At 34.9% G+C, this 13800-nt stretch overlaps 1 protein-coding gene across 1 annotated transcript in view; it reads right to left on the reverse strand.

Moving 5' to 3' along the window:
- Positions 1 to 5457: 5457 nt before the first annotated feature.
- Positions 5458 to 13800, reverse strand: part of LOC149571718 (uncharacterized) — a 217332-nt gene continuing 208989 nt past the window's right edge. Inside the window, exons 8-10 of the mRNA XM_089813128.1 lie at positions 6571 to 6725; positions 6340 to 6465; positions 5458 to 6240 (exon numbers count right to left, since the gene is read on the reverse strand). Coding sequence (XP_089669254.1) covers positions 5959 to 6240; positions 6340 to 6465; positions 6571 to 6725 — 563 coding nt within the window. The 3' untranslated portion in view covers positions 5458 to 5958. The remainder of the gene's footprint in view (positions 6241 to 6339; positions 6466 to 6570; positions 6726 to 13800) is intronic.

A 13800-nucleotide genomic window follows, 5' to 3' on the forward strand; every position in this document is an offset into this window, starting at 1 on the left:
TCATAAGGACTTAAGATTTATCAAATGGATGTGAAATATGCATTCTTGAATGGAGAGCTTGAAGAGGAGGTTTACATAGAACAGTTAGATGGTTCTCCATTAACTGATCAAGAAGACATGACATGAAAGTTATATACACAATTGTATGGATCAAAATAGACACCAAGGGCTTGGTATGCTAGATTAGATAGGTATCTTTTACGTCTTGGTTTCAAGAAAGCTAGCGCAGACAATAATTTGTACGTAGGGACCAACTCTAATGGTATCTTGATTATTGAAGTTTTTGTTGGTCATATCATATTTGACTGTAATGATGAAATTACTAACAAATTTTCTAATGGAATGAAAGGTGATTTTGAAATTTCAATGGTTAGGGAAATGAAATATTTCCTAGGTTCACAGCCCACTCAAAATTCAAACCTAAAAATAAGTATCTTAAGGATTTGTTGAGAAAGTTTACAATGGAGAATTATGAGCTACTATGAACACCTATGATATATGTAGGTAGCTTAGCTTATATTCTCTATTGTAAACTTTTTCAACAAATCCTTAAGGTGCTTATTTTGAGGTATAAAAATTCCATCGTTATTTTGAGTGATCTACAAATCTAGGAAATATTTCATTTCCCTAATCATTGACATTTTGAGTTCACCTTTCATTTCATTAGTAAAATTGTTAGTAATTTTGTCACATACATACATACATACATACATAGTTGTTGGAAGTGTTACAATAATTCAAGCAAAACCTAAAGAGACTCATTTAGCAGTCAAATAAATAATCTTTAGATATTTGAAAGGAATATTGGATTATGGTTTATGGTATGATAGATCTAATGATTTCACCTTGTTTTCTTTTACTAAAGTTGATTGGGAAAGAAGTGTAGATGACAAGAAAAATGCAAGTGGAGAAGCCTTATTTTGTGGAAGGAGATTGGTTTCTTGGTTATGCAAGAAGCGTGATTTCATATCTTAATCTATTGGTGAATCAAATTATGTTGTTGCAATTAATTATACTTAGTTGGGAAGGATGAAATAGATGTTGAATAATATTGTTATTATAATTGATGAATATACTTTTATTCATTGTAATAACACGAGTACTATTAACATGTCAAAGAATCTAGTGTTGCATTAAAAAACTAAGCATATATCAATCAAGTATCACTTTTGATGGAGAAAGTTGTAGAGAAATAAGTGAAGTTGGAATATTTAAGTGCACAAGAATAGAGAGAAAATATTTTCACTAAGCCTTTACCTAAAGAAACCTTTAAGTATCTTAGAGGTATGCTTGGGGTGATGACCCTGCCTTGTGACAACTAAATGATGCATAAATGCATCAATATAGAGGTTATCAGAGCATTATCATAAGTTTGGATGTGATGCTTGGATGTTGCTCCTCAAGGGGAGTAGTTGTTGTGGTGAGCACTAAGCTAACAAAGTTCTTTGGATTTATATAAGGGAAGAATTTGGTGATCAATGTGCTTGGTATATTTTATGGCACTTAATTTGTCTTTGATGCTTGGATTAGAGGAGTTGTCAAAAGGGGAGATTTCTTTAGAATTGACATCATATGACACCATTTCCTATTGATGTAAAAGGGGGAGATTATGTGAAAATTCTCCACTTGAGGAAGCTATTCCTAATGGGGCAGCACAATGTCTAAGGGAGACATTATTGAGGATATTCAATACTTTTTGATTGATGATTTTTCACACATATGTTGTCATCAACACCAAAGGGGGAGATTATTGGGTAATGAGGAGATTGTTGATAATAAAAGATATTGTTGAGTTAGAATTGTTGTTAAATGCATATTGACACACATGTTTTTTCATTGATGTCAACATATGTTCATATGTTGATGTAATGAGTTTGATAGACTATGATACTATGTGTTACATGCAATTGAGTAGGACAACACAAGCAATGTGTGAGACTAGTGAGTATGCAAGCTTGGATTTATGTTGCAAAATGAATGAAGACATTATATATGCAGTCATATTGGTTTATGTGTTGATATGAGAGAGTTACAATTGATTTGGTGAAGACTAGTTGCAGGGAAATACAAAAAAATTATGCCAAAGGTAGTTATTGTGTTTTGAGTATAAGTTATTATCAAGAAGGAATCATTGTATGCGAGCATAAGGCATGGTAGAAGACTTGGTTTAGTGCATGCCTTAGGATTTGTGGTTCATTTGGTTAATGTTGTGTTAGTTGTTTTCATGTAGCATTTGGATAATTTCTTATGGGAGTTGACTGAAAGGTGTAGTGTATATTATGGATTGGCAAGCATTATTCATGGACCTTGATGCATTTTGATATTTGTAAATATAATATACCTGGGTATTGTGTGTATGTTAGTAGTGGTTAGTGTAATTATTTGCACATTACGAAAGTCCCAATAGGCTAACTTAATTGCTTGTTAATGTGTATTATTGATTGGTGAGCATTATCTAGGATCTTGGTACATTTTTTGATATTTCTAATTATAATATACTTGTAATGGGTAATGTGTGTACATTAGCATTGGTTAGTGTAGTTATTGTGTATTGTAGAAGTTCTAATGGGCCGACCTAACTGCTTATTTATAACTTGTAGAAAGGTAACGAATTCTTTTGTTGTATGTCATGTATGGAATGTGGATAATATCGATGTGGCCCTTCATGCTGGATATCATGGTAGATCTAAAGGTTGGTTAGATGCTTTGATAGAGGTATGAGTGGAACCCATGATCATTTCTTAAGCACTTCATTATAAATGTGTAGGAAATTAAGTTGTCATTCAATCAGTTCATCAAAAGTGGATTTAACCTTTCATTATTCAGACAATGAATCCTCTTGAAGGCAGCTTTAACCTTCACCCTTGCAGTAGTGTGTTCAAACAATGAGCCTTTTTTCTCCATCAACTGCTAACAAGATTATGAACCTTTTAACATAGGTTCTATCCTTTAACAAGGACTTATGTAGTAAAAGCTTTGTATTGACTCCTAAGAGGGTCAAGTTTCCCAATAGGGACATCTTCATTTTAGTGCATGATCGTGTGGGTATCATCCATACCAAGGTTTTTCCCTTAATAGGGTTTTCTTTCAAAGCAAAAATCTTGTGTCGTATAGTGTTGCATTTTATATTGTTTATCTTACTATGCACTATTATATCTTTTATTGGTGAATTGGTTGAGAAGTACAAGAATTATAAATATAGCACATGACTAATTCACCCCTCCCCCTCCCTCACTCTTAGCTATGTTGTAGGGATCACTATTGCTAATAGACCCTCAACACACACACCCACAAATGTAATGACACATGCACACACATACACCCACACACACATGTACAAACACACCCACAAGCATGTACACAATAAAAAAGCATGGACGCACACACACGTGTACATATACACATGCACTCACACATTCCCAAGAAACAATCAAACAATTCTTAAAATGAGGGAGGCTGAAACCCTAAATTAGACATCAATAATGACTCACAATCTAAACTATAACAAATTAATGGATCTATCATTTAGTTCTTTATACAATTCATAAAACAATTTTCAAGTATTTATACATCACTTCAACATTGCAAAGTTGGGATTAAATCTTCCCTCCCTCACAACGAGTACTCTTCTTTATATCTCTCCATTTATCTCAACATAAAGCTCATGAAACAATCAAACAATTCTTAGAATGGGGGAGAATAAAACCTTGAATTAGGCGTAAACAATGTCTCACAATATAAACTTTGAAAAATTAATGAGTCTAGCATTCATCCCTTTATACAATTCATAATACAACTTGTAATTATCTACACATCATTCCAAAATTACAATGTTGAAGAGATTGAATATTTCCTCCTTCCCTAAAGTACTATTTTCCACATACCTCCCTCTATCTCAATTTAAAGCTCATGTTGACACTCAATGTTTGTTTCATGTAATTCCATTTTTCATCAAGTGGTTACAACTTTGAGGAGCAAAATTTCCATATCCCTCCCTCTTTTAAAGCGTTTATTCCACTCTTTTATATTATCATGCAAACACCAAGCAAAAATCTCTTATCTTTTGTCAAAATGCTCTTGAGTGCCTATTGCATTCTTCCCCTACTCGTGGTCTACTTTGGGTCCTTCACCTTCTCATGCATCTCTTATGTCCAAATTCTCCTATTAGATGTTTTGGCCATTCATGATTTCACCTTTCTATTTTTAAATTTTTTTAAACCCCTCCCTTTATGGTTGACACTTTTCCTTATTGTTTGCCCTCACTACTAAAGGAGATACACATGTTTCTAGAGCATTGTTTCTAGATCCCACTTAGCTCTATTATTATTACACTCCATCCTCAAAAACTCTTTACAAACACACAATCTTTCTAAGTAACACATTCTAGATTCTTCTCCTATGGTGTAAGGGTTCCAAAATAGTGTCAAAACCCTTTTCTATTTACCAAAATGGATGCATTAATTGATAAAAGTGATCTAGGTAGAATTGAAACTCATTTATGTTAGAACTTGTTATACTAGGTTTTGTTGGAACTAATAGTTGGTTGAATGATTGCTAAAACATGAAGCAAAATTAAAGATTGCAAGTTGTAGCAAAGAAGGGGTCATTGTCCCTACATCAATTGAACAAGAATTTTATTGTACTGTTCAACTAAAACAATGGTTTATAACTAACATATTTGTATAAAGTGTTTGCAAGACAATTATCCTCTTTTGACATCAAAGAAATTTTTATCACACTTTCTATATGAAGTATTTCACATGGTTAAAGGCTTTATCCTAGAACATGAAAAGTCAGATTTTTGTAACAATTTTTTAATCAACTTCCATAAAGACAAATCTCTTTCCCTTCTCCCTTTAATTTTATCAAGATGCTTGTTCTTTAAAGCAAGCTTTATTCAATCGTTATTTTTAAATATGAACAAAACTACTTATTGCATACATGATCTACTTAACATTTTCAAAAAGCACTAATTGCACGAAGAATTGAAGACTAATTTCAATACTCTACCTAGAACTATACCCTTTCAATGTAAAAAATAACCAATTTACATGTTGGCTATTTTTAAAAATCTGAAATGCATTCAGTTTACGTGCATATCAACATGGAGGCAAAATGCAATCATGAAAATATAACATCTTTTAAGTCAACAAGTATTCATGTGGCATATAATCAGTCATTCTGAAAGTTTATCATGATTTGTAAAAAAAATTATTAATCATGTAAATCAGATTTACATGCGTGAGTCTGATCCACACATTTTCATAGGTGCAAATCCAAACATTAAAACTTAAAATTCAAAATTCAAATTACATACTAGCATTACTCATCTTGTCAATACAACTTATGCACATTTATGCTGATTTATGTACCACATTGTATTTAAAAACATTCATTCATTTATTTGAAATTATTAAGAATGCTGTCATAATCAAAATGTATGAGGACAATCAAGAAAGCATTGAAGAGCATTTATGAGATTATCAAAGCAACGTTATCAAAATATAACATAAAAATCATTATATGTCCACGCAAGCTTGTATGATACCACAATGACTGTTCCGAAGGAAGTACATCAGTCCGAGTAGTCTAACTCAAAGAGACACGACCTTCAAAGGTATTTGGAAGCATTTAATCCTCACGTACATATAGATGTCACAAGAAGATCAAGGCTAGATAATTTCAACAATCAATCTGTGTCTACTCATCCCGCAACTTAAAAGTTGAAATTCACAAACGAGGTTCAAATTCCTCACATATATCAACCAAAGCAATGGTCGAACAATTCGGAAGTTTTGAGACATTCATCAAGTTGGAAGGTTAAAAAAAGCTACGTGACAATTTCAAGCGAAATCTATCTACAGCTTAAAGTAGAATTGTGCAATTTCAACTATTTGTTTAGACGGACACAGAAACTAAAAGCATCAAAACTTGATTTCTTTCCTTCATAGACCCATACTATATTGCCCCACCAAACTTCTTGTTGTACTTATGGAGCTTATCTGCGGCAGCCAGAAGAGTGCATTTGCTTTTACAATAGGCAAATCTGATATACCTGTTCCTATAGTTCTTCGTTGTGTGTAAGATTTCAGAGTTTTCAAAAGACTCTGGTCTTTGAATTGAACCTAAGGCCGATTGAGAAAGATCTTGCTTTTTAAACTGTCCTTTATCATGAAAGAAGCCGCATCCAGGCACAGCAGCTACACCTGCGACCTTGATCATTTCGGCAACATATTCTACCTGTCAAACAGAAACCAACTTTGTAACATAGAGATAATATACACCATTAAATGAACAAATGGCCAAAACAAATGTAAGTACAGGTAGAAAAAGAAATACATCGCTTATTGTACAGGTCTCAGGCAATTCTGCAAAAACAAAGACAGCTCCCTGAGGCTTAAAATGAACTTTAAACCCAACCTCAGCCAGCAAATCCACAATGAAGTCCCTCCGTTCCTTGTACTCCTACAAGGGCTTCAACAGTATAATGAGAAAACAAGCGTACAAGGTGCAAAAGGGAAATGTAGAGCCGTAGCAAAAATTTGAATTAGATCATTGTATTGCACTTACCGTTCTCAACTTTTTCAAGTATTCCGGACTACTTTTAAGAGCAATTAAAGCAGCCTCCTGAAATGGTGCTGGGGCTGAATCTGTCAGTTTTACATGAATATTCCGTATTGAAGATGCAATCTCAAAAGGTGCAACTGCCCAACCAACTCTCCAACCTGTATATGGATGTAGAAAGCTATTTAAAACACGGAAGTCCAACATCATGTCTGTTTTATTTTCCAGTTTGTAATATATGAGGAATTGAATATGCTTAAAAGAAGACTGACATAATTAATAGTACATTTATAACTATCTATGTAATGAATGCTGATTATCAAACCCAACGGTCTCTTTTTCCCTCCAATTATTCTGGCTGTTCAACTCCTTCGTTCTAAGACATATGGATATTGGAGTTTGTGTATAAACTAGTTGGATGCTGTAGTAGATGTTATTGTATAAAGAACGGTAATTAATGAGAGATTCCCCTGTTTTGAACGTAGATGTAGCTGTCGTGGTGAATCATTATAAAATTCTGTATTTGTGCCTCTGTTGCCTTTCATTTTAGGATTTCTGATTCTGCATATTAGTTTTATTTGCTCTTTGTTATTCATAAATGGGTATTAAAGCTCAATGGTGAAGCTGGTTGGAATCAGTGAAGAATTTCCAAAAAAAATGGAGGACATGGACAAATGGAAAATAGAGAAATTCTCCAGGTAGAACCTGTCTATGGAAGGTGCACGTTGAGTCACCATTGATTAAGAAAGATCTCTCACTCATGATAGAAGGGAAAGTGAAGACACCGGATTCGATGACAGATGAAGAGTGCTAGAAATTAAGATGAAAAGGCAAGAGCTACAGTTTTGCTTTTTCTGTGCAGAAAAGTTCTCTTCAATGTCTCAACCGAGAAGACATCAAAAGAATTATGCGACAAGCTTTTAGCCATGTATTAGATGATTTCAGCTTCCAGTAAAGCTTTCATCGTGAAGAAGCTATACCATTTTAAATTTGAGGGATCATGGTGAATCACCTCAACAAATTCAACATTCCAACTAATATCAGTAAGCATAAATTTAGAAGATGAAAACTAAAGCAATTTTGATAGTGTTCTTTGCTAGACAATTGGGATGTTGTTGTAATGGCGATCAGCACTTCAGTATCAAGCAAAGGAAAACTAACTTTTGATGATGTAGTTTTTACTCTTTGCAGCAAAAAGATATAGGAAGAATCAAGGGTTTTCATCAAGTGATGTCTTCTTTATAGGGTATAGGAAAAGGCCTCAAGAGAGAGGCAAAAACAATAATAGAAAAAGGTCCAAATCTGTAAGAAGATCAAAGTCAAGGGGCAGAAACAGAGATTGTTTGTTTTGTGGGAAAGCTGGTCACATAAAGAAAAATTGCTAGTCTTACGAGAAGGCACAAGAAAATTAAAGGACAAAAAATCCAACATCACATGATAAATATGGCATCCTATCTTGTCAACAAGTGATACTAGACCGGATTCATGTGTGTTGGATTTTGGTGCCTCTTTTCAATTGCTTTCTTATGAGGTGGCATTCAAAGACTATGAAGGTCATCTTGGGAGAGTTTAGCTTGGTGACGACAAAGCATGTGACATACTTGACAAATGGGACATGATGTTGCAATTCCAAAAGGAATAAGTGGCTCTTCAAAGATGTTCAACATGTTCCTTAGCTGAAAAGAAATTTAATATCCATAGGACAACTTTCTACTCAACATTATAACATCAATTCCTCTCAAAGAGATCAAATTTCCACAATCCATTACCATTATAGTTATTGGCTTTTGGATCGATTGTGTTAAAAAAAATTTACCATCAACGTTTCGAATCACACTATGTAATTCATTATCTGCAACTCATTTTGTTTCGCATCTCTAGCTCTCTTTCATTCTGATGATGGATGACGTAGTGTGATTCGAAACGTTGATGGTATGTTTTTCTTAACACAATCTAATCTAGAAGCCAATCAATATAATCAATTTCTCTTCCAATGCTTGGAAGGTGACCAAGAGAGCCATGGTGATTGAAAAAGGAAGTAAATTACACACAATCTATATATGTTAGAGAGCAATGGTAAAGTGGGAGCTGCATTGGCGATGGCGGACAGTGGGTCAGCTCCATGGTGATTGAAAAAGGAAGTAAATTACACGCAATCTATATATGTTAGAGAGCAATGGTGAAGTGGGAGCTGCATTGGTGATGGCAGACAGTGGGTCAGCTCTTTGGCATAAGAAACTTGGTCACGTGAGCAAAAAGGGCCTTGAAGTTATGCTCAACAAGGATCACCTTCTAGGCCTAAATATGTTGATTTGGAGCTGTGTGAGCATTACCTTTATAACATAAAAAGGTGGATCAGCTTCTTTAAGACCTGTTATGGCAAAAAGACAACACCATTGAGGTTTATTCACTCGAATCTCTTTGGTCCTATGGAATTAACATCCAATGGAGAAGCAAACTATTCAGTTACCTTTCTTGATGATTGTGTTTTATTGTGCAAGAAACAAGAATTAAGAAAAGATCTGATTTTGGTCGTAGATCACATGCAACTCCAAGTAAGAAACGATCGAAGATTAAAATAACTGAATGAAGACAAATCTAAAATGAGAGGAAAATAGAGACACAAAAAAGGATTTAAAGAGAATTCAATACTCTCAAGAAGCTATCGCTTAACTAGTGAAGGTATGAAAAACCCGCCTGGTTATAGCTTCAAATCTTCCTTTACTAATCCAAAATTTGGCATTTAATCAAATATTTGGAAAACAAACTCCCCCAGCAGTGTAATGCAAAAAGAATTTAATGTTTCTTTGATAAAGGCAAATGAATGTCCTGCTTGTATATTAATCTGTGTGGAATTTTGAAAATTAACAATGATAATGGAAATCTAGTCAATTTCAGTTCTGCCAACTTAGTTGATATAGAGAAAATACAATTCTATGATGAACTTGTTCCAAATTCAGATTGCATACAAGAACCTGTTCCAGAATTATTTTGCATGTTGTTCAGCTCCAGGATGAAATGTTCAGACTGTGAGCACCTTAAACTCCAGCTGCAATGCTCTTATTTGTGTTTGCCACCATCCTATAGTCCATGCTGATCTCTATGGTGCAAGGAACAAAGCCCAATAGTGCACTACAGACCCCCAACACTCAAACGCAAAGCAGGAGAGTAAATAGCAGGCCTGTAATAAATCACAGCTACCTAAATAAGAGTTGCAGACCCTAAAACGCACTCACCCAACCTCCAATTGTTGACATCTGGACCATGTATGGGTTGCAGAAGCCACTGGATATCCAAACTCAAGCTTTGGTATGTAATGTGCAGGTTAATTCCTTCCAATCGGTTTCTATAGAAAGCCACCACAATCAAGATAGAAATAAATAATGCTTTCCAACAACAGTAAGCATAGTAGGAAGACAAAACAAATTCTCAGAAATCCACAATACTTCAGCTATAGAAAAATGATCAACTTCAAACCCTTATACTTCAACAAGAGCACAAAATCACAGACTCAAAATTGTCACAGAAACAACAAGCAAAGAGATGAACAAATAATTGGATGCTTTTCTCATCAAATGTCTTCACGTTTAAAATCTCCAAATGGCACTAGTTTCCCAAAATAACTCCACTTAAGAAGCTTTCTCTACACAACATTAAAATATAATAGTGTCATTAGTATAATTGTTAGTGTAAATAATTAATTATTGTTACACTTTACTTAAGTTTACTTAAGAATATGCAGTCATATGAGTTGTCTTGTTGACAACACATGAGTTAGCAACTTACTTATGCACATGGTTTCTACAACATCTCTTTATGAGATACATCTATGTAAACTTATCCTCTCATCATCGCACAAACTTCTATGCTCAATGGAGGATAATCCACCTTTGGTGGACATGTGCTGAGTTGTAATTCTTATCTCTTGTGTGACTTCTAGACATATCGGTTCCCCTAATATACAGGCACCCTCTATGATGTATTAATTCAATTATCCAATTATTTGATATCCATTATCATTTTATCATCATTAGTCTCTCTTGTGCTATCTATAGAGCTTCTTGATCTTGGCATCATTTTGCCCTAAAGAAAATTCTTACATGGTATCAGAGCTATAGCAAATTCTTACATGATATCAGAGCCATATGAGATCTCTTTACATAGCCATTGGAGAGATTATTTTGTAGGTCAAGATTGGAGCTTTCTAGTGCAAATCAGATATTGGTATCACATTCAAAAGGTCAAAAAACCTCCAAATCGACTTTTGTTTTATCAAAATCGAACAGCTGAGGTGAAATTTAGAGCCATTTGATTTTTGAAGGTGCGATGTCGGCGATTCAGGAAAAATAATTACAGAGGTGATTTTCAAACAGCGATATCTCCCTTATACGGACTCCTTTTTTCGAGCAATTTTTTTTTTAGTTTTGGGGTAGAATTTCATGATCTACACATTAGTGCAGGTTGTTTGAGATCTCTATTCCTGAATTTTCTTGCAAATCACAAATCTCGATTTTTGCAACTTCAAAGGCTTAGTTTGGACTCATCTAGACACATATTCAGGTGTTATTTTTTTTGAGAGCATGATTTTTTGTCTACTTTCCAGATCTGGTATCAGTTTGGAGCAATTTTGGATAGACATAATACTTTCAAATTTTGGTCTCATTTTGGCCTATTGGCACTTGTAATTAATTACATCCTTGAGAGGTCTTGTGTCTTATCTTGTTGAGTCTAATATAGCTTCATATTTGTTGTTGTAACCCTCAAAATCAAAAGTCCACTTAGGCCCTAAATTGGTAAGTGGCCATTGTAATCGCACTAAATATAAAGTACCAAATCATACATTATGGGGGGTTCTTTGATTTTTTTTTGCATTTTGGGGGTGCATACATTATTTGATCTCATGGAGTCATGTCACAAGTGTCAATTTGGTTTAAGATTTAAATTGACAAAAAAGAACTAGAGTGCTTTGATGATTGATCATCTAAGAGAACATAAGGAAGTATTTCCTTATCTATGTTCCAAAGAACTGCCTTCTACTAATTAGACGGTTCTTGGAATGATTTTTCAAGCTATTTTTATAAATATTAGTATGGATTGTTTTGCTGTCCTTAGAAAGGCAAGTAATCCTTATGAACTTTGGATGTGTCTTTGGAAAGCATATGAAGATCCAAAAGTCCCTCCATTCCTAGAGAACATTCTCCCTCCAATCACACCAATTATGGTACCTACAACTCCAGTTGAGATCATACTCCCTGATACTCCTATTGCTTCTACTGATCCAGTTCCAACCACAGATGCTCCTGATTCAGTGCAGCAGGAAACACCATGTCTTCCTATTTCAGCTTCATGGGATGACTTCCTTCCAGACATTGCAGTGTTGTTTGTGGAGTCTTACATTGAAGATGTGGGAGACATTATTGATGACATCCATCTTCTCTTTGTTGAGGAGAGTTCTTCTTCACTTGTTGCGAGGGAGCACTCTGACCCTCAACCACTTGATCTTTCTTTTGAGATTGACATGATTGTGGACACTTCTTTTCAGCAGTTGGAGGAGGACTCTTTTATTTTAGAGGAGACATATCAGTCTTTGGAGATTGTATTCCAATTTCCTCAGACATCATATCTTTTGAGGATTCTTCCTACTAGTTGGGGAGCATTCTCTACTACACCTATGGTACCACTTCTTCCTACGAGGAGGAACATCATTCATTTTTCATGGTGCAACTCTTCAGTCATCATTGAGGGGAAGTTACATTGCTTCTCTTCCCATATCTTCCTATAAGGATGATTCCTTGTCTTTGGAGTTTGATTCACTTACATACATGGACATGTTATCTTGTTTGCCACCTTCTTTTGGGCATCCACCAGATTGGCTTGTGGTATCTACATTCATCAAGAACTTGTCAATATATGAGCAGACTTCAGAGGCAACATCCATAGCATACTACATATGGATTCCTCATCCATCTTCCTATCCACAATAGGAAGTATACTTACACCTATACTTGGTGTATCTTCTTCCTAAAGGGAGAAATGCCATTTGTAGGCATTGGATACTTTTTTGTCTTCATGACATCCTTGCAGGAGATTATTCAATATGGGGGGGATACCATCATGTATTTTTTCTTATGGGGGATATATGCTTGTACATGCATGATGTATGTCATACTAGGGGGGTCTTGATTACTCCATCCTTGCATGCATCTTGTCTTTCTTCATCTCTTTTTTTGGAGGAGGTTTTTCCCATGAGGTTTTCCCTCTTTCTTTGTTTTCAGAGATATTGCATTGCATTGGATTGCATCACATTGTATGTAGAGCAGTGCATTTGTACATGGGTACCTAAAATGTCCTAGTAGCCGGGACCCACATTGTATCTTGCATTTAGCTTTGTGAGCTTAAGTGCATTCCACTAAGTTGCACTTAAGGGGGAATATGCATAGTCATATGAGTTGTCTTGTTGACAACATAGGAGCTAGCAACTTATTTGAGCACATGGTGTCTAGAACATCTCTTTATGAGATACACCTATGTAAACCTATCTTCTCATCATCAAACAAAATTCTATGCTCAATGGAGGATAATCCACCTTTGGTGGACATGTGCTGAGTTGTAATCTTTATCTCTTGTGTGACTTCTAGACATATTGGTTGCCCTTGTATATAAGCACCCTCTATGATGTATTAATCCAATTATCCAATTATCCGATATCCATTATCATTTGATCATCATTAGTCTCTCTTATGCTATCTATTGAGCCTCTTGATCTTGGTGTTATTTTTCTCCAAGGCAAATTCTTACATGGTATCAGAGCTATAACAAATTCTTACAATAATTTATTAATTGCTTTTGGCTCCAAAAATGACCTTTTCCACTATAACTTAATATTATGACATGCAAGGCCACTATTTCTTGTTCCCACGATTTAAAACTTTTCGTCCTGATTCTAATGAGCTATGAAACTGAGGTGACCAACTAACAATCCCAACAAAAGTAGCAACCTCAGCGTATTTAGAAGAATAATAATAATAACAATTCACCCGTCTTGCAAAATAACCGAAGAAGCATCAAAATCAAAATCTAACAACACCAAAGTGATTCTGATGATGAAAGACGATGAATGAACCTGACGGGGTGAATTACTATAAATAGATGCTCCCTCTAAGATTCTTGGAGCCCAAACCGAAAGCTTGAAATAAAAATTGAGAGCATCACCCAACTCCTCTAAGTCAACAGAGC

Source organism: Cupressus sempervirens, chromosome 2, assembly GCF_028749045.1.
Source record: "Cupressus sempervirens isolate cs-2001-9-10 chromosome 2, ASM2874904v1, whole genome shotgun sequence".
Lineage (NCBI taxonomy): Eukaryota > Viridiplantae > Streptophyta > Pinopsida > Cupressales > Cupressaceae > Cupressus > Cupressus sempervirens.